The sequence below is a fragment of the Acyrthosiphon pisum genome, chromosome X, assembly GCF_005508785.2.
Source record: "Acyrthosiphon pisum isolate AL4f chromosome X, pea_aphid_22Mar2018_4r6ur, whole genome shotgun sequence".
Taxonomy (NCBI): domain Eukaryota; kingdom Metazoa; phylum Arthropoda; class Insecta; order Hemiptera; family Aphididae; genus Acyrthosiphon; species Acyrthosiphon pisum.
Window position 1 is genome coordinate 123,617,582 of NC_042493.1, and position 23,481 is coordinate 123,641,062.

Sequence of the window (23,481 nt, forward strand, 5' to 3'; positions counted from 1 at the left end):
TTTTATTTTCGTTATTATTTATTTTTTTTTCTCAATCAGACAAATTTTTCGATCTCGGAAAAAAGAAAAGAGTCTTCAGCGCCGAGCATAAGTACAGCGAATGCCCGATAATGTATGCGCGTTTTGTTCGTGTTTTTCGTTATTTTAACTGCGAGGATAAGAGAAAAAAATCGTCGAGTGACTCGTTTTCGACGATCTTGCGTGAAGATATTTCACGTTAAAATAACATTACAATTCGACGCCTGTTCGTCTCTGCGCAGGTAAAACATAATTTATAAAATGGTGCGCCCACGCGCTGGTGCTTGTACGAAAGCACGTTAGTTAATCCCGACTTTATAGGTAGCCAATCATCGAGGTTTCTGTATCGAATTAAGGTCATGAGGACGATTTTCTACAAAATACGGTAGGTATCGCAAAAAAAAAAAAATGTATCCGTCTTTAAACCAAAGATGTTACGAATAATATTTTAAATCAACAAATACACGACGATTCCGAAATATACTTCCGGTCATAAGCAGATAACTTCATCTACTCACTCCTAGTCAGAATAACAATAAATTAGGTACGATAACTCCGACCACTTCGCGAGGAGTTACTACTATGGTCTTGTTTATGGTCACAGCTATAGTGTTTTGATAGTACGGTTAATAATACCTTTTTGATTATTTGTTTATTTAGTCTTATGTCAATATATATAACTGTACATTTGTCCGATTTGTGCATGATACCTACTGCTATACGTTAAAATACATTTAACCGAATTTTATATAATCATACTACAAAGAAACAATTTATTACTAGCTAATGAGAAATACTAAATGTAAACTGATAATAATATTATTTTTTTGTTTTTATCAATCATATTGCGGCAGATAATATATTATTGTGAGATGTTGTAGAGATTGTTTTCCCTCAAAACACCAACTTGACGTGTTACCACGCGATTCCGATCCTTACCGAAATAATATATTATAATTACTCATTTATGTTGTTATAGTGGTCGATAGTGGAAGATAACAATAACAGTTACCAATGACTTTCCCTTCATTTTAGAACTGTCACAATTATTCACAACATCATACTCTGTCAGTTAATAAATGAGGGGCGGAAATCCAAAACGTACCATTGCCAAAACACTGATTTTTCAGGAAAAGTGATTTTCTGTATCTTAACATTTCCAGTAAAAATAAACCATTTATATGTAGAAAAATCGTTTTGAACTAAAGGTTTTTTTCAAAATCGTTCAATAATATATCATGTATATTTAAAACGATTCAAATATTCTAGAGTTATATTTTTTATTCAATATCAAACATAATTCAAATTTTTATAAAAACATTTTAGTAAGTTTTGGATTATCTTTTTTGCTTCCCTATATCATACAGGTATACCTACAACAGGGATAATAGTACGTTTTAGCATAACATAAAAAAAAAAAAAAAGTGGGTAAGTGGATTTCGGTATGGTATTCGGTAGATTACAAATGGGCCAATGCATAATGGATTGTATTAAATTTGAATTCAATGATATAATATTATCCATTGCATACAAAAACGATTCTGAGAAGAGATTAGTCAACGGTTGTTATTATTTATTATAGCCTGTAAGTTGAATTAATATTTTTAAATTTGTCACAATTTTTTATTCGTTTCTATATAGTGATATACAAAGCGTTGGAAGCACGTTCTTAGCGGTTTTTCGTAATTGGTACAAAAAATTACTCCTTTAAAGTACCATCTTGATCCAATTTTCCGAAAGTTAAGATACTTTATGTTGAAATCAATTTACTCCTTCTGGTAGACATTTTGTATACAGGATAAAAAAATGAAATAAAAAAACACCATTGTCTAAAAGTACGTTTTTGAAATAGTTAGTTTTGGTATAGTTAATGATTGGTGCCTATTCTTTCAACACGGGCAATAGTACGTTTTGGCGTAAAGCTGGAAAAAGTACGATTTGATTTTCTAAATGTTCATTTTGAATTAACCAGTCATATTGAATCACATATTATTCGACCAGTACGTTTTGATATATTCCGTCGACGCCAATCAATTTGTCGACGTTTTTTCCATAAGAACCGATGTCCGACTCGATTTGTCAATTTTAGCAATAGTACGTTTTGGATTCCCACTCCTCGTTAATATGAACCGGTTTGTCGAGCAGAACTTTTAGGAAGTGCAAATCAAAAATATTTCCACCAATAAATTCAACGGATTACTGCGACAATTTTATTTTGAAAAATTGTCTGAATCGAAAATGGTATTTCAATTATTATTTCTGAGAAATGTAAATATGAATTTCATTGGATCGTCAAAATAGTTATATCATATTATAAAGTATTATTATCTATTATTTTATATTATAATATACGATCGATGGTCTTTCCTTAAATTATACAGTTACTATTCTTTGTATATAACATTCAATGGTCATGTCGATACCATAAATAGTAAAGCGTTACGTGTTGTTGTGTTTACTAAACGTTCCGATTTTAAAAGCATAGTTTGTTCGAGAGTGGTTTGGAATCTCAAACTAAAAAAATATTTAGTGGATAAAAGTGAAAAAAATACAGCTGCGTTTTTTTGCTGATGAGAACAGTGGCACTTAAGTTAGGAAATGCCGATGTGGGTTTGGGCGTTATAGCTAAGGGACTTGTCTCAGAATCATTAACTTCTAGACGTGTGTTTAATGATGTGGCTTTTATTTATAAGTTAATTTTCGGGCAGTTAATTTACCCCCCAAAGCTCTGGAGAAAAATTAATTTTTTAGTACCGGCTTTTGACTCGAAAAACAATCTTCCCTTTCTGGTTCGTCATTGTCCTGGTAACTCGATTGCGAATATAGTCCGGAGTAGGTATTACTTTTAAACTATTTTCTCAGTATACATAATTTTGATTTTTGTCTTTACCCTCTTGCCAAATTATAAACAAAAAAACATTTAGAGGTATCTATTTCTTGAATTACCTATAAGTACTTATAAAATGTAGGGCTAGCAAACGTTATAATAAAAAGGTTAAATAATTGAAATTTGTAAACGTTATTATAACAGAAAGCGATAATCAAAAATAATTAAATACCGCAAAACAAAACATAATCGTAATTTACAGAATATCTCATTGAACGAAAAATAATGCAAAACAAAATATTTTAAAATCTGTTTATTTATAATAAGGTCTATTGGTTTTGTGGAAATACATTTATTTCGTGCAAACAATCTAAGAATTGATCATATTATATTCCGTATCTGGGCCATTACCTACCGTATTAGTTATTATTTTTCAATTCAATAGGTATTATTACCGTTTTAAATAGTGATAACGCAAAAATTGTGTAACGTTTTAATTGTAAATAATATAAAACGGAATTTTTTTTTCAAATCCAAGCCCTAGTATAAATGTATAATATTGTCTGCACTCATTAACCCTCTGGGCTTTAAACTGTAATAATGAGATAATTTAATGAATAATATAAAGTATGTTATCGTTTTTTTGAAGTCTTGATTTTCGGAAAAGGTATAATCATTGGGTTGCGGTGTATCGGCGAGACACAGTATAATAATGTTGTTATTGAAATGAAAAAAGAAAACAAGAATCGGCGTTATATATCTTTAGTAAAAACCCTTTGAAGGCTTACGGTGCGAGTTTCCTTAAAATTCCACGCGAGAACATTGTGCGGCATCAGCAGACCGATCAGACGTATCGGTCTGCACAAACTTAAGTAAACTTATTGCTATTAAAACGCTAGTCACGTAACACTTTTTTCGAATTTTTTACACGTAAATAAAAAAAAAAAACTATATTATCTCAAGACACTGTCCGTACGAGACGACCTTGACGGTTTTGTTTTACGCCTTTATCGTAACGCGCGTGATCCACGTGTCTTCGCAGTGTCGATGAAACTTATCGCGGGCCCAGAACGAAAAGGTTAAAATATATTATGTCCGATATTTTACGTAAATTTGTTCGATTTTCAACTGTTCGCCAGTCGATCTATCAGCGGTCGTCCCACATAATTAGCGAGGTGTATAATACAAAATGCAAAGGTTCTACGTAATGGTCCGAGCGTCGTAAATTTAACGTGTAAATTTGTACCGGTAATGTAAACCAACCGTTCATAGTATTCAATAATTTATATATTTTTTATCTAGACAAAAAGGTAAATTAAATGTTTTCTGGATAAATTATAATCCAGTTATCTTATATTATCTTGATAATTTTTTGTCAAATTATATTAATTATAATTATCCAGATCCGGGGTTTCCAATCTAAGGCCCGCCAAGCTGACTTATATAGTTATACGAGTTTGTATTGTTTTTAATTTATTATAATTACTTAAAATAATTATTATATATTATTATCTTCAATATCGTTTCCTATCTATCCCTCACTACAAGTTTTCGGCCCGTAAAGCCAAAGCGTGTCACAGATTTAGCCAGTCAATGGATACAGGTGTGTTGTTGTCGTAACTTCCGATTAAAACAATCGCTATATCGAATAAAAGTGCAGGTCAGTTGGAAAATTTAACAAACAAACACGTCTCGTCCTTATATATTATAACAATATTATAATTTATAACGCACATCGTGAAATCGTGTGATCGTATAATGAGATATAAGGCTGGACAAGCTGATAATATTTTCTTATCAACACATGAAGACAAGACAAGATCGATTGGTATAATCGGTTGATAATGGGAACCTAGAGAAAATTGCAGAAAACGATTTTAGTAGAATTCAAAATATTACAGCCGAAGTTGAAGGGACCGGGAAAAAAGTTCGACTTATCTAAGAATTCGAGTTATCCAAATAAATTTTTTTTTTCTATTGCTATGTATTTATTATAAATAAAGTAATGTAATAAAAACTATTTACTATGCATGTATTTTATATGTACATTTTTGGACATTCGTTATATAAACCACTTATCGGTAACGATTACACCAACGAGTAATGACTAGTGAGTAATGACCGTATTTTATAGATAAATGAGGGTAATAAAATTCAAAACTAGGAGTTATCCACGAAAATATTTGAGTCAAACAAGATTTTTTTACATTGTTTAAATAGGAAATTCTAGAGACCCGAGTAAAAGTTCGAGGTGTTGACGATTTCGAGTTGAAGAAGTTCGAGATAACCAAGTTCGACAAGGTTTATGATGATATATTCACAATATAATATCCATGGGAATGTGATTCAAGAATTAAAATTGGTAGATTTGTCGAGGAATTACAATTTAAACAATTTAAAATAACTTATATTTAACGATTATTTTATAAAATGTTTATTTATTTATTAATTATTTCATAATAACTTTTACTTGTTTGGGGATATTCTCATTATATTTATTATTTTCTTATAAAATATTTAATAACTATTAATTTATTATTAATATTTTATATTTATAAATGTATTACTACTAATATTTTATATTTATTATAATATGAACTAAAATATTATTATACACAATAAATGGTATAGCAATATTTATTTATTTATTTTTTTGTATTTTAGCCAAAATAATTGTTTAAATATTTTTAAGTACATAAAAAAATTCGAAATGAGCTTTGGGTGTACGGCTTAGAAATAGGTCACGCAAATTCGTGAATTTCGCAACTTCTCTAATTATCGGAATGGAATAAGCCCTTAAAATTCAAAACTTAGACAAATGGGGGGATGGGTGCTATAAATAATTATTTATTCTATTAATTTAAATTAAAAAATGTTTGAAATTCGAAATGTTTGGGGTTGGCGGAGAAACGGACGTTATAGTAATTACGATACCGAACAGTCATAATAGATTTGACATTTTTGCGTGCTACCTATATTGCGTTGCGATCGTGTCGAGATTTCGTTTTTCAAAGGTACCTATATATACCTATATAATATTCTGTTTCAATCCGCATCGACAAACGTACCCAATAATGGTGTCCTGCCCCGTAATTTTATTTGAAGGAAGTAGCTTTTCGCCCTACGCCGCAAGAACCTCATAATAATATTATCATCCGTATGCGGAGCACGACTCTGGGTTTCGTACCGCGGTCGATTCGGTCGGACTAAATCAGCATAACACAACGGGTCAGCCGCCGCCGACCACGACGTTGTTGCGTTACCAATTCTCGTTGTTATAACTATAATATCATTGTTGTTGTTGTTGTTGTTGTTATCGACTTACCGCGATTATGCGCAGGATCAACGTGTTTTGCTGGTAGTCGTATTCGAGTCCGAAATTGATTTGGCCGACCTTCTCGGACGGCACTGCCGGTGGCTCTTTGTTCAACTCGATCAGAGATTGGCAGCGATCGTGCTGAAATCACAAAACCATTATTTCGGTTAATGCGGTTCGGCCCCAATTGGTCAAAGATGTAATCACTATTAAATTTTAAATGAGGTGCAAAAAAAATTTTAATTTATTACATTTTAATTTAAAGACGCCTGCGCTACAAGTACGGTGTAAAATTGTCAATTTTTATTTTTTAACATAGAACATTTTTATTTTTTTATCTATTTTATTTTTAAATGAAATCAACAATCTATACCGCTTGGCACAATAAGAAGATGTGAAACAGATTTTGTACAAATTATTTAAAAAAAAAAAAAAAATACATCGTATCCTTAATAACATTTATATATACATAACGTGACAATTTTGAGAAAAGCAGCCACCCATTATAGTAACACTTTCATTTGCTATTTTTTTTTTTAAATTTTTAATTAATATTAATTAAATTTAAAATTGGTTGCCAATAGATCACGACACCATTTCCGTTTTAACCGTCTCGGAGGGTCGCCAGGGATTGTAGGATTTATTTAGCAAGATTTCTGACAAGAGGATTGGGATGAGTTAAAGCGCGTAGCTGGAAACGTTTATAATAATATGCTTTAGCTTCTTCTGAAACTGAAGGCATTTTAAAGGTCTGTATGAATAGTGTAGTGAGAGGGAGGGGCATTTAATATTTTGCGAAGTGCAATGTTTTGAAATGTTTGGATTTTGTTAATGTTGGTTTTTTTTGCATTTCCCCAAAGCTGTAGGCCATATGTCCAAGCAGGCTTTAATAGTGATTTATAGATAAGTACTTTGGTATTGATGTGAGTATATTTATTATTGTTGATGAGGTTTTTAAGAAGGGTTTAGGTTTAGGTTTATAATTAGGTTTAGGTTAATTTTTTTGGACTCAATATGTTGGGCCCGGGTCAGCCTTTTATCAAGGGTTAAGCCAAGATATTTAACGTTCAAAGCACTGGGAATTAGTGTGTTATAAATAAAGACATCCAGGCAAGGGGTGAGTTTAAGGGTGAACGTCACATGAACCGATTTGGTTTGACATATTCTAAATTTCCAGTCAGTGTACCACTTTTCCAAGAGGTTGAGGTGAATAGAACATTTTAAATTTTAAATTGTATTCAATTTTTTTCCCGGAAACTTCAAAATAGCCATTTATAAATCTTATTTTTAGAAAAACTATGATGATAACAATGTCTATACAATCAAGTATAGTTTATTATTTTTTTAAATATCGATATTTTTTTATAGTAGGTAAATGCATTCGAAACTTGATAAGACTATGTTTTAAAATATTATTTTTGATAATAATTTTCTGACATAAGAAAATCTTAAATTATTATTTCATTACTTTTTTTTCTTAAATTATTGTTACACATCATTATCATCATTTTATTCAAACTTTTAGCTAGTATGCATTTTTTGTTTTTCATTTGCTAGGTCTTTCTATTACACCTTGTATAATACACTGGATGACAGAAACAAACGACTTCCTATTATCCCTTTGATCATTAGAGAATGGATTCAAATTATATTTTTTTTATACATGTTTAAAATATGTTTTAAGCTTAATTGTTTTACCATCCAATGAGTGTTTTTCTGCAGGGCATAAAATTTTATTTTTTCAATAAGAGAAAATTACAAATATACTTTTCTACTCTAAATAATTACAACTCTATGCTATCTACACTGAACTTTTATTCGTCCGAGTCGATTTGATTTGAACGCTTAAAATGTTCTCAGATATAACTATAGTGTTGTTCTAAAGAGAATAAATTACAGTTTTAGTTCCACATACTTGACAATACTTACCTATTACTTACACTGTATTAAACTTGGCCAATTTCTCCATATATTTTACTCGTGAAATACATTTTTATTCTGATTACTATATTATTATTATATTGTTATCAAACTATTATAGGCTCCACAGTGTGTTCTAAACATATTAATTATTTTATCATTGATTATTATAATTATTGTTCTTCTTTCTTAGTTGTACTTAAGTATTCATAACTCAGAAGTCAGAAGCTACTCGTTCAAATTTCGATTTACATAGGTTAGGTATATACGTCAATTTACAACAAAAAAGTGATTATCATCAATTGAAAAAAATAATCGATTACCTCTGCAGGATAAACGTTGACTGACAATAAATATAATGGTAGTATATTTTTTTAGGGAATTTATTTTTCAAAAATCAGAATTAAATTATAATTTATCATTTTTAAATGGAAAAACGGGGTTGAGAATGCTTTGTAAATATTACTCTATTTAATATTGTAATGTTTAACTCGTTTTTTTCGAACTCGAGAATAATTTAAAAGCGATAATATTAGTGAAGGCGAATAAAAATGAATATATTCATGTAATAGACTTTATGTTCATTGGTTCATTGCTTGGTGCATTAAACATTATAGTTACATTATTAAAGTTGTTTTATTTGTATTGTGTAACTAATTTGCTTAACAGTAGTGTACATTTAATTAGGTAGGCACAATAGACATGAGAATGTTATGGATGTAATTTAAGTACCTTAAAAAAAAATGACAAGAATATGATAAAAATAATAGTAACAATGGTAATTAAAAACTATAGTTTGTAGTTCTAAGTACAAAATTGTTGGCCATTGATGTAATTTTATTTAATGGCGCATTATTTGCAAAGTTGATTTTGCCAAAAAAAGTCTCGAAGTCTGGTATGCTGAGGCGTTCTAACAAGTTATATAGTGAGCCCGAAGTCAAATACAAACGTTGAAAAACTAGACGGAAATAAACTACACGAATTTTCCAGGAAAAACGGTGTGTGGCAAAGTAAATGATGACTGATTTTTCTAAAATGTAATGTCATAATTAAATTCAATAAAATAATTTATTTATTAACAATATTATTATGAGTGGAGATGGTGGTTTTTAATTTTTCTAATGCGTTTATTTTTAAACAGTAGTATTTATTGTTTTGACCTAGTTTTGCAGGTATTTTTAATGTGGTTTTAAAATAGATTTATATACTATTTATCCTCTAAATGCATTGGCACATCCAAGTGCCTAGGTACTTATTTCCATGCGGAAAACACTCATGCGAATATATATTTCTAATCGACTTTCTTGACCTTGTTTGGAGCGTTTAGGTATGGGTCGTTGAAAAACGGATGTAATGTGTATCGTATTATATGAGAGCCCTAGATACTTGAAAAATCGACAATTAGCTCTGAGTAAAATTTCTGCTGTCACTTGTAGGCTGTACGGCAGTTGTCGCAAAAGCATTTAAGAAGGGGCAAATTTGTGTCGTAAGTATAATATTAATTGATAACGAAAAATGAAATGAAATATTTCTAAGGGTGGGGGGGGGGGGGCTAGAGGGAGGCTTAAAACGACATTATTGTTTTCACCAATGTCCTCGAGTGTTATATTCAATACACGCTAATCACAATATCTAGTAAAATTATCAGTTGTAACACATTTCCACAGTATCTAATAAACAAAAACCTTACGAAAATTTACTAAAACGTGGATTTATAGAGAATCGTTTTGGAGAGGTTCGCAACAATTTTCAAAAATCGATCAAAAGATATGAAAAAGCCGAGAGCCACCTGGTCGAGAACGTTCGAACGGTGTATACCTAAGCCTTGGATTGCGTGTTTGAACACGTCTGTCGAGTGTCAGACAACTTATGCTAGCTTTGAGCTGTTATAAAAACAAAAAATATGTCTTAACCTTGACAAAGCCATTAGGCGGCCGCTGAGAATAATCGTGGGAGTTATATTTTTAAATATATGATGGATACAATTAAAAGTTTCTTTGACGTGTGATTACCACCGCGATGGGTAGTTTCCGTATAATAATATTATACAATTCACTAGATCGATAAAATTGTTTTCTTTTTCCGAACGTTGCCGTTTTAAATATCAAATGTCAAGAATGCAAATATTTATAAAAGGTTTTAACAATATTTGCGAAGGTCCTGTTCAACAGATATTTGTATATTATTTTTTAAACACTCGAAATAATAGTTAAAGAAATGTATTAATTGTTTCCGAACGAAAAATGATGTAATTCGGATACTTAAAGGAAAAAAACGGTACTCATTACATTTGCCCGCGTTCATTAAAAGAGCGTATATTTGAGCATCAGAAAGATTTTGCGTTTCATGGAACAAAAAACTACGGCGTGCGTGCAGATTTAGATTTTTACTCAGGCTAATAATGCATTTTAATTTTACTTTCTATAGTCAATCAAAAAGGATATTTTATTACATTCAGTGAAAACTCTATACGACATCATAGGCGGCCTAAGTCGCAAAGGGCGTAACTCCATTTTTTTCGATTTCGGGATTATTGGTGATTAAAATCATGAAAAAAAATCTGCATCGTATGATAAACTCGTAACTATAATCGTATCATTTTATTCTCCATGAAATTGATGACTAGAAATGTTCGTATATCCGACGTTATGATTTTAAGAATTTTAATAGCATTGTAATAAATTATGGAAATGTGACCTTTGTGAATTATGGACTTGGGCTGACGAAATGTTTGAAACGTTTTTTTCATCTCCTGAAAAAATTGTAACGTTGGACATACGCCCTCTGCGACTTAAGCCTACTCAGTATTGAGAGCAGTAGTCTTTTCCAGAGTTAAAAAACATATTTTTTTAGTAAAAAAAAAAAATCAAAAAACCGGTTTTAATCGATTAAACATGTTTTTTTGTTTAAAACGTGTTTTTTTTTTAACAAGCTTAAACTTGATTTCATCGAGTTTAAAACAAAACATGTAATTTATTTATTTAAAAATTATTTACTTTTTTATAATTTAATGGGTAATTTAACCATGTTTTCAAATTTAAAAATCGTGGTTGATAAAAATTAATGATAAATGACTGATCTGTTATCTACATCATAATAAAGAACAACATATTAATATTTTGACGGGTCCGTGCCACAATTCTCCACATTATGAATTATGATTAGATAATAGATAATATTATATCAATGAAATGTAATTCTGTTTGTTATTGTTTCGCTTCTGTCGTTCGTGTAAGTGTAAAAACGTAGATATTTTAACTTTGGTCTTTAGTGTTGTTTGATATTTTAACTTCATAGCTCTTATCAATTTGCTCTATTGTTTATAAGTTTGTGATTTAAATAAAATATAAAATAAAGCTAGAGAACTACAGAGGTAATAAAAATATAGAAGTATAATACTGTTAGTAATTTGAAAGAGTAAAATTATTATCATGAATGTTATCAATTTGTTTATTAAACAAGAAAAATTAAAAAATATGAGTTGGCAGCATGAACTTATAAGTTATATGTACAATGTACATAAATTATATCTTTCTGTTATAAACAACTGTTTTTTTATGTTGTTTAAATCATTTGTTTTCAACGTTTTAAACAAAACCATGTTTGATTTAGATGTTTAAAACATGTTTTAAACAAGTGTTTACAACACCTGAATTCTGGTATTTTCACACGGAACTTAATGCTAAAGACCCTTGTATATTACTTTAGTGTAGACAATTCATAATTGTCTGATATTGAAAGTGTTTCAGCTATTGGGTTGTCCGTATAAAAAATAAGTCCAACAATTATTTTTAAAAATATCAATGTGTACCTATAGAATAATCATCATTTAAATTTTAATTAATAGTTTATAGTTTAAAGTTTTTGGCGATTAATAATTTAACTGATTGTCATTTCAATAAAAAAACTATCGATGAATCATGACTGTGTGCAATGTGCATACAACTTTGGGTGTTAAAAATAAAAATATTTTTGAATTTTAGTTATAAAAAAGTTAACATATTATTTACTCGATTTTGACGAGTTTTGTAAAAAAATTGGCCTTTAAATGCTCGTCGACGAAAATGTTTTGCTAGAGATTTTTTTTAATTTTTTTAATAAATATTTTTGATGGATTTCTCCTCTCAAAAAAAAAAATACCAAACATCATAAATCGGAAAAAAGTTTAAGAAATATCTATGGACTAACAAGGAATGCAACAATAATGGACGATTATGAAAGGAGGAAAAATAAAGATCTGAAATAATAAAACAGTAAACCAAAAATTAAAAAAATTTCAAACGGTTCGAGTGGCTGGTGTTGGACATGTATCATGGCCAGCTAATGAATAAGTAACAAAACAAGTGATGACCAGAAAATATGTAGACAATAAACGACCTCGAGGCAGTGGTGGCTCGTTGGAAAATATTTGGTGGTGCACACAGTGGTGACTCGAGATGTTTAAAGTAGATAATATGCAATTATTGTGAAAGTTCTTTGAAAAAAAGTAAAAATCAGTAAATTCTAAATTCCAAATTGTTGAATGAAAAAAAATAAAAATAAAAAATACTTTTCCTGTTTTTAAATTTTTTGTTTCTCGATTGTTTTGAAAATTACTGGGGGCTTTTATTCTCGACCCCCCAGAGTACCAACTACTTTCAAATTACAACTCAAAACCACCCTTGAGTTCGAAGATTTTTTTTCCTATTTACAAAAAATGTATTCCGAAGGAAAAAAATAAAACCTAATCGGCTTTTTTGTAGCACAAAAATACATAATAGTAAACCAATAACAGATATTTGATATAGCTACAACACTCCCTGCAAGCCCAGCTAATGTTTTTACAAAAAATACAAAATGAATGAACATAATATGAATGTATTCAAAATATCTGGGATAACAGTATTTAGTAAACGCCGGTAAGTTTTATTTTATTATAGGCAAATGTGTATTATTATTTATTACTTATGTATATACATCTTTAGCAATTAAAAATAAAATACAAATGGAAATAATATTTTAATATTTCTTTACGACGTGACGTACTATATTTAATGCCTTACATAAAACACTTAGAGATATACAACAAAATCAAACTGTGGCGGACCGTTCAATTCTAAACTGTACCTTCAAATGTATAATGTCTTGAGTCTCGTAAATTGACCGTTTAAATTTTTTTTACTGTTCGAAAAATTCAGTGACCACTTAATTTGTGTGTTTTTTGTATTTTTTCTCGAGATATTAGAATTGTAATAAAAATAGTGATTTTTATAAAATGAAAACGATCAAAAAATGATAAGAATTTATTAATGTTATTATTAAATACAACGTTTCGTTAACCTTTGTGTCACTGTGAAAAAGTAGCAGCGCTTCATAGAGTTCCTAAAATAATTTGAATGCATCAAATGTATTATAATTATTGACTTATAAGTTAAAAATTTGTTTTACCCAATTACATAAAAATATTTAAAAAAATTAAGTCTAATAAAACCAAATGAAACATCATTTTTATCGAAGTCGATATTGTTCAGATGCAATTTTCCAACGATAGATGTATAGAATGTATATTATTGTTTTTTCGTCAGGTCTTTCTGTTACACCTTGAATACAATTTGCAATTGACATTAAAATTGATTTGTCATATTATTTGAATAAAATATAAAACAATTGTTTTCAATTTTTAATAAATTATAATTGACTATTGTGTTATTTTTTATAAAACGTACCTAATACACTATAAGTATAAAATGTTAAATTGTCATAAAATATTTTTGCTCAAAAAAGTCATAAGTGCCTCATATAGTTAGAATTTATAATTTAAATGCCCAGAAAATGCAGAGTTTAAGCACCCTCAGTTTTTTTTTTTTTATCGAAATTGCGCCTATGCTTTTATCTATTGGTATAAGGTCACGTCCCGCTACGGAAACAGCCTTCAAACGCCGCATCGGACCGACCTCACGCTTCCTCGACCTGACGAAGAGGGTGGGAGGGAAAGAGAGATAGTAATATTTTATAAGTGGGTATACTTAAAATGCACTCTCAAAGGATAAAATTGCGGCGGCGATCGTGTCGGTCGAATCGTCCCATATATATATAATTATAATATGTGGCGTATACAGGTACCGCCATTATTTTTATAACAGTTGGGTAATTTTTTTTAATATCCATTCACCCGGATCGAGCCGACCCCGCGGCTTCCTTGGTATATACCGCGTAACCGCGTTACCGTCATATTATTATCAACAGTTGTTTTATGTCGGTGGGTATATATTATACTCACGGTGTCTTCCTCCGCTTTGACGTTCATCAGTGACTTGGTCACGTTCCATCCTCCCTGCGCCACAGCCGCTATGTCCTTGTGCAACAAGTGCTCGGTGGCACTGGTCGCGGACGAAGACCCACCGTGGTGGTGGTGGCTGCTCGCGCCCGCCGACACGTCGTCGGCACTGGCCGCGTGGCCGGGCTTCGAGGACGAGCCGCCGCCGAAGTTTGGCGAACTGCAAAACGAAAACATTGTCGATCAGACTAGGACGCCGACCGAAAGCGATTTTTGGGGCGAGGAAAGGCGCAGGGTGAGTCGACGCGAGTTATTTTCATTTGACTCGAGTCGAGTCGACGAGGACGATCGCAGAAGTCAACGTATACAGTCGTCAACAGTTGACGAGTAATGACTTTAAATCGCCAAGCTTAAAGTTAACGTGAAAAGCAATGGTATTGAAGTTACTTGGTTTGCAAAAAAAAAAAAAATGGTTCTTCTCGGTACTTTTTTCAATATTAAAATGGTACTCTGATCGCATAAGTTGAATTGAACAAAATAAACTTAACGTTATAATGTTATAACTACATACCAGGTACCACGTTAATTAATTGTATTTTATTTTAAAAAGTTCAGAGAACATTTTCTAATTTCAATATTGACTCGACGGATTGTTTATAAATCAACTGAAAATAGCTAATTTATAGTTCTCGAGTTGATTTGAAAATCACCCAACTGGTCGGGTTAAAAAGCTTAATTTTTTTAACCGTAATGCGCCCACCTATGCGACAGTGTATAGCAGGCGTACTACCTATATAATTATTATACTCTATCGAGGATTGAGTTTAAGATTTGTTTCGTAGGCGTTTTAAACAATTCGCGACAATGATAATTTTCTGGCAGTGTCCGGATGAGGAGCACAACACGATTCACAAGAATAATATTAAACTGTCTCCGGATATGAGGCGACGAGGCGTCAAAAAAGTTCCAAAAATAGGTCGATCAGACACAGTGTCGATGTAAAACATTACGATTCGGTGCGACGTGATTTATCGCCGTGTTATGATTCTCAAATTTGTCGACGCGCCTTTTACTTGATAGACGACGTAAATGTTTTTTTACACATTTTCCATCGACCCGAGTGTTCTACGATATATTATTATTATTATTATTTTTATCATAATATATACCGCACCGCCGGTTCGGGATAAACGATTCAACGGCGAAAGGAAACTTTTTGGGGGAGGGGTGGTGTATAGAGTTATTGTATTATTGCGGAGGTCGCAGGTCGTTTTTAATTTATTATTTTCGCGTATATTTACACTAATGATATTATTATGATTACTAAACTTGCACATGCCCAGGCTTATTATAAAGCTATTAATAGTCAATTTGTAAGAATACTTAATCTCTACTGTTGTAATATTTAAGTCAAAATGTCAAATAGCAATCGGCAGATAGGTACCTGCAATAAGTATATCAATTAAATGTATTATTATCAAAAATGTTGACTTATCGATAGGCAGCGAGCCTGAATGTATCATGATAATTATTATCAAACAGGTAAGACAACAGCTTAAAAATACTTTTTAAAAGCATTTAAGTACAAACTATAGGCACAGGCAAGTATTTAAAGATACAATCAAATATCGAGTTTTTATAAAATATATGTTTTACCTTATAAAATCAACTTAACTGATTTTTATGTCTTAGGTTAGTTTGCATATATTTCACACCGTATCATTTGGTGGAACTTAAAAATGCTTAACTGTTTTATTTATTGAAGTATTTGATTTTCGGTTGAAAACAGTAAAAAAAAAATATATATATTATCATATTCTCAACGTTTTATTTTTTTTTTTACGGCATACGCGATCAAAATTAAAATGGAAAATTAAGTAAAATTAATTATTAAAGTATTTGAAAATTACTTGCGTTTGATTTTTAATAAAGACACTACGAGAGAGTACCTGTTTAAAAATACAAATTCGTAGATGTACATTTTTGAAAAGTATTTAAAATACGTATTTGAGTAGTTAACTCAAGTACTTTACAGCACTGGCTGAACAATACGTTGCATAACAATATTGTGAGCATAAAATAGCTTTATTAAAAAAAAAAAAAATATATAGTTAAAATTTGCAAATGGAAATATTTTATAGTTTTTTTTTTCGCTCAATCGTGAATTTTTTTTCTTTTGCATTTCTATATGTGTACGCCAAAAAATTGTCCCAATCGTGTTATGGGCTATGCAACAATCCCACACAACATTTGGGAAATGATAATATTTTAAAGTGCTTGAATGATGATATTTGACTAATATTTGACTGATAATATTTTATAAATATTTTCTTCTGATTATAACAAAATATCGTACTATATTATGATTGCATAAAATGTTGACTTAATTTATAAAGTTTCCGTAAACATTTTTTTTATAAAACGTTTTCAAAAATATAAACTTCTCGGCCAGAGAATATAACTAAAATATTTCCTAACCATTTACGAACCTCTTTATAATATTTTAAAAACTGTATTATTTTCTTGAAAATATTAATTTTACCATAAGTAATTATGAGATATTTTTATGCTGTGTGGGAATTATTTACGTCCGTATGTACTGCTTGGCGAATGGTTAACAATAGCGTTATTATATAGTGTTATGATACCGAGGTTACCGTCCCAGGGCTAATTGGTTTAAGCGACAGTTAATCGTAGTAGTTAACCGCCGATAAAAAAGACGATAAATATTTTTTTTTTGGCCGACGATCGTGCGCGTATATACGCTATATTTTGCTAAAAAGTCGTCGACGATTCTGACTTGGCGCCCATCGATCGCGTACCAACCGAACACAACTGTCAAAACAGTTACGGATAAAATTTATAATAGCTAAGCGATTCTCCACGGCAATAATCGACTAAATTGTTTTTTATACGATTTTTTCCGGACAATTAAATAAATTAAAATATTTATTTTTTTTTTTTCGTATTGAGACCATCGTGTGTTAATAGAACTGAAATAATATAATGACGCGGGGCGGAAATTCGGAGCAATAAAATATATGAAATCGAGAAAAATCGCGTGTTCGATAGAAGGAACTATAATACGCGTTCTGCTCTGCTAAACATATTCATCTCGCCGAACAATGAATAAAGTCGTTGGCGTTTTAAAAAACCATAGCTGATATAGATATATCTATACGGCTGCGTTTGATCAGTCGTTTTTTGTTTCGTTGCGGTTTATCTCAAAATACACTTCCATTGTGCTAAGCACACAGCGGCGACACAGCAAAAACTAATTAAATGGGTGTTATCTACAAAGATCGTTTGTCATCTGTCGCAAGTCCGGTCATCTTAGGGTCACCGTCGTCCGTCCCCTGCTCGCCAGCGACAAAATACTCGACGGGACACCTGCCAATTCCAGCGTCCTTATATAACAAATAGGTTTGGGTACCCGACAAAAACTATGATGGGTCTAGTAAAAAAACTGAAATAAAAGCGAAATGGAATAAAAATAAATGTCATTGTTTTGTTTCGTTTGTTTTTTTTTATGTTTTCGTGAAATCAACCACCGGCCGAGTCTCGTGATGGATTTTAGAACTGTCACGATACATGACGTATTATAATATACACCGACGACTGTCGTGCTAAGCGAACAAATCGTAAGTCCTCGAGGAGTGTTGGGAAATCAACGACATAAATGTTCGGACGCGGGAAAAAAACTCGTTCGGAAAATCTAATCTACGCTGCAGTGTTTTCAAACCCGACGCTTTCCAAATAATTTTATACATTGGAGTAGAACGATGGATATATTTCGACCGAAACAACCAGCGGTTACAGCTTGTTCGTTTCGTGTGATGGAGACGAATAAAACGTCACCTGTTGGAAACAACTTGTGCCGAGAAATGAAAAAGGAGAGACGAATAACTATTGAGTCAGACATCACAGTTAGAATCGGGGCTTGAAACCGAAAATATTATATTCGTTTTCGGTTTCGAATGTAAGTACCTATTTAGTATTACTGATTTCGTTTTTGGTTTTGAATTTCGGTTTTTGTTTTTTTCGGATTTCAATTTTTGTTTTGATTACCGGTGTTGATTTTTTTCGATTTCGTTTTTGATTTAGATATCGATATCGAATTTTAACAGTATTAAACGGTATTCAATATTTATCCAATATCAGTTTCTAGCCTTGGTTAAAACGATATTATTATTAAAGTGACAAACTGATAAACTGATAACGAAATCGTAATTTTAAGAGACGATTAATGTAGAATTAAATACCTAAAAGCCATAATATTATAGACGGTCCGTTGTTAAGGCCGTTGGATGCACTTGGGGCAGAACGTATTTTGGAATACTAAAAATATATTATATTATGATAAGGAATGTGTATGCAGTACGATGGTGTTTTGTTAAAAGGCCCAAAAATCGGTTGACCCCAAAAATCGAAAAATGAGATTTTGTTATCAACATTTTCTGAAAAAATGGGTGAATTATCTGTAAAAGAGTTGGTTAAAAATATCGATGTTTATTTTCTATACAAGGCGGCCAAACAAAATAAAAAATATTTATACTGAAAATGTTAAGAGGGCGTTTACCACACAATTATTAGTGGTCAATACGATAGAAAGGCGTTCAAGAACCTGTATTATAAAATGGCGCTTACTACTACTACTATCACTATATGATTGACAATGATATAATTCATATACGCTTAACCATTTTAACGATAAGATTTATAAAATTATCAACATGCCTACTATATGAAAACGTATCAGAGATCAACCGATTTTAGCGTTATCGATTTTAAAAACAGTATTTTGTTTCTCCTGAACAATTTGAATTATGTGGTAAGCCCCCTTTTTTACAAAACACCAGGTACGCCTATAGAACTAGAACTAAAATCACTTGAAATTCGAAACTATTTCAAATGCTCCTTGATATCGGCCCCTGAACATACTAGTTTACTCGTGGAAACTGTTGACAGAGAACGATTTTACAATACTCCTAGGTAGCGGCGGTCCGATTTAAAATTGGTCAAAAAATATGTGTACAATTAATTTTTAGTTCGTCGAGTTGAAAAATCAAAGAACGTTTTTCCAACATAACCTAGAAAAGTAACTTAATATAATATAGACAAGAAATAAGTTCGCTAACGCGTGACTTCCGAACACTGCAATTATAATGTGATATAAAAAAATAATTTTTTCCCACCAAGAATCCTAAGAATTAGAGGTGGGCAAAACTGTTCGAAGTTCGAAAAATCGAACCGAACTTTAGGTGACCGGTTCGAGCTCAAAATACAAACAAAGTTTTGAAAAACCAAACCGTATGAAACTCGAACAAAAAAGCTCGAAAATTAATATAGTTCGAACTTAATAAATCTACGAACGGCGAAAAATTCTAACATGCCAAACGTTTCGAACTAAAAATGTTACCGTCGTTTATTGTTGTGTTTATTTTCTTTTTATTCTGTCTATTGTCTATATATATTTTATATACTGTACTGTATATCATACTAAGTATTTAAATTTTAAATATTACAAAAGTAAAATTAAAACCACGATATTGTCCGAGCATTGATTATTTCTTGTGCTACCTATTGAATTATTTATAGACTGTGATAATAATTTTGATTTTGTTATTTTGTACTGTTTATAATTTAAAATGTATATATTCGAAGTTCGTTACACGCTGAACCATGTTATAAGCTAATATTAATATTGTTTAATGTTTATTAGATAGGTACACGTAGATAACTAGAATTTTATCAAGACGAATATATTCGACCTTAAAATTATCTATATAAGATAAAAGATAAATAGTTATTATTTACTCATCTAGATGTTTCTCAACACTGAGCATACGACTATCAAGTATAAAGCTTTCATTCAAAATTTGGGTTCAGTTTGGTAATGAAATATATGGTACCGGTGTGGTTCGGTGTTGAATAAAATGCTGGGTCCGAGTTCGACATCACACTAAAAATTTCGGTTCGACATGCTAAGGTTCGGTTCGAGACCATATTATTTGGGAGTTCGACCCACCTCCACTAAGAATGGCCGTTGTCTCCGCCGTACAAGACTTATGAAAACAGAATATATCAATTCGTTTCACTTCTATCGTTAATGTATTATAATAATTTAAAACGTATTTTAATTTCTGAAGTGCTGAGACGAAATTTTCGGAGACGATAAAAGTTAAGATTAATTAATGGACGGTATCGTCTAGTTTGTGACGGATTTGTGATGAGTCGTTTTCAGGAACGCTCACGCTTTAATATGTCTCGTAGTTTGATCGGTACGGGTAGGCAAACAGCTAGAAAATGTGACGACCTTATATAGTTGGCGTCAACGAAATAATATATTACATCTCAGTGCGGTGTCGGTCTGGACATTATCGTTTTAAAGACTTCGTCGCGACACGTCCAGCCGATAGTGTACCTAATTAATGTTATCATTCTGACGTATCGCACAATATCGTTATGTTATTAATCTATTTATAATGGTCGGTGCGCCGTCTAATTCCTATTTAATGGTATCCGGTTAGACGGGCTTGGTTTCAACGGTGTCAGCGGGCCCGCGAGCATCGGCGATATTATTCTATTCTATTATAATATTAATGTATTTAATACGATTGGGCACCTAACCCGAAATGATTGATGTGCCACCACTGCGTACGTATAATACGAACATTACAGTACATTATTACGTTCATTACGACGTTATATCGAAACTATCCATGCGCGAGACCGTTGGCGTTTATGGTTTAACCTACCCATACCGTAATGCGATGTAACCGATATTAAAAGTGTTCGATTAAATTCACTGCGTCCTGTTTGCGAAACGATAATATCGTATCATATTATAATGTAAACGTTGCGCGATATTAATAACTGAGACGACCGCGTCGTGATAATAACAATATGATGATACCACGTATCATCGAACAGGTAGCCGGACGTAACGTGTTATTAATTACCGGATCGTCGAATACTAATATTATAATATAGACACATACTGCTCACGCTTCGGTCGTAATAGCTGTGTTCACCACCGCACAACAATTAATCGTACGAAATCCCGATGCTAGTATTATTTCCGACCCGTCATCGAAACGCCGAGTCCGACGATTGGATAATATTAGAGATGCGTGGAAATTGTCAGTTCAAAAAAAAAAAAATTTCGGGTAAATTTGCTCTCGGAATTCGGAAAATGTAGACATTTTTTTTTTCACTAATTTATGATTTTCGTCGTGAGTAGTGATACAAATATCAAAATATATATGGATACCTAGGCAGTACAATATTAATTTATGATAGAAAAACGTAGAGTATTATATATATCCTCAAATACAAGACGAGTAAATAACTATAACGTGATACTATCATTGATCACGCCGCGAGTTTAATGTAAAAGACCAAAGTGTGTAGGGTTTTCGTGAACCAATATATTTTCATTCGTGTGAAAAATTAAAAAAATTGTGTATTAAATTTAAGAGTAAATAACGTACGCTTGTACAGCAACAGAACGTTTTTAAAAGTCTGTTTATTGTATCAAACATAATAATATAATAAATAATTGATAAATAATAGCCAATTGATAAGTGATAAATCAACCGATAACCGGATGATATAATACCGTTTATTTAGGTGCCTAATCTATAACCATTAACATAGTTATTCGTAAGTTATTCAATGTCGAAATTTTCTGCGATTAATTATTTCTAATAATATAGACTAGGCATAACCAAATACGTTTAAAATAAAAATAATATTTTTCATAATTTCATTGAAATATTTAAAAATATATATTATGTGGCAAATTCCACGACTCTAATAAAAATCAACGGTAAGGTAACGTATAGTTAGGTAACGTTATCAAACGTTTTGTTCGCTTCGAACCGTTCGTATTATTTATGCGATGCATTAATTGTAATGGTTTACACCATAGAATCTCAAACTTTTTTCGAGAACCACTCACGTTCATTATGGATCGGCACTTATCAAAAGTTGGCGTTAACTTGTCAAAAAGTTAAAGTTGAGTTAAGCAGTTAATTTTTTTTTTGAATAGTTAAAACTAGTCGAATGTTCTTGTTTTTAACTTGCTAACAGTTAAAATTGTTATTATTAATTATTAAATATTAATAATAATATGATGTTTGCACAGTGTTAAACATATTGGTAAATGTTTGTGTAAATGAAAATAATAGGGAATTGTATATTTTGGCTTGAAAAATATTAAGTTTTTTTTTACCGAGTCAAGTCAATTTTATTTTTTCCATCTTAACTTGCCCAACCTTGCCACTTATTACTAAAAGTAGAACTATTCAAAATCGTAATTCATTTTTGACATTGATTCGTTACGTTTGAAAATAATATTGCAAGTACATTTAACAATATAATATTATTTAGTACCTATTTACACAAAACATAAAACTATAGTAGACCCTTCACAAACATCAGTGAAAATATGAATTTATTAATTTTCCATTCTACCACCGCACGCACCGACCATATTATTGCATAATATATAGCCTTCGTCGTACGTACCGCCAGTGGTTTGCATACCACGGTTTGAGAACCACTGTCTTACACGATACCCCGCACGTATGCTAATAAATCGATCTGCTTAGAGTATTTATGTGCGTTCGGTATTATTATAATCGTCTGCTGTTTATTTTCGCGCATCACTTAAACATTATGTAAATATTAAACTTTGGCATTAAGCTTATGTAATTTTCGTGTTATTTAAAGTTTATTTAGTTGCAATGGATTACATATATGCATAATATGTATATATTATTATGGCACAGTGAGTTGCAGGCGTAGTCTTATGAGACATTATCTCATAACAATTCAATGAGACTTTGGTGTTATAACATAATACATATATGGACGTACTCGGGACTCGGCGTACCGATTAACTTTTCCAAATATACGAGAAATGCGATCTTAATAACTGCGTATTATGATTCCAACGGATTTTTACGCGCATAAAACATGTTATTGGAACAGCTGCGGACAGAGCGCCCGAACAAATAGTCATCACAAACAGACCGGGAAAAAATACAAACGTGCGCACCGACATACAGCGGAAAACAAATAAAAAAAATGTCTGTGCATTATAACGGGACAAGATATGGGGGAAAAAAACGAAATCAA

At 31.4% G+C, this 23,481-nt stretch overlaps 1 protein-coding gene across 1 annotated transcript in view; it reads right to left on the minus strand.

Annotated features, from left to right (window-relative positions):
* Positions 1-23,481, minus strand: part of LOC100167856 (synaptotagmin 7) — a 334,632-nt gene that overhangs the window by 115,323 nt on the left and 195,828 nt on the right. Inside the window, exons 3-4 of the mRNA XM_001945060.5 lie at positions 14,341-14,557; positions 6,171-6,302 (exon numbers count right to left, since the gene is read on the minus strand). Coding sequence (XP_001945095.2) covers positions 6,171-6,302; positions 14,341-14,557 — 349 coding nt within the window. The remainder of the gene's footprint in view (positions 1-6,170; positions 6,303-14,340; positions 14,558-23,481) is intronic.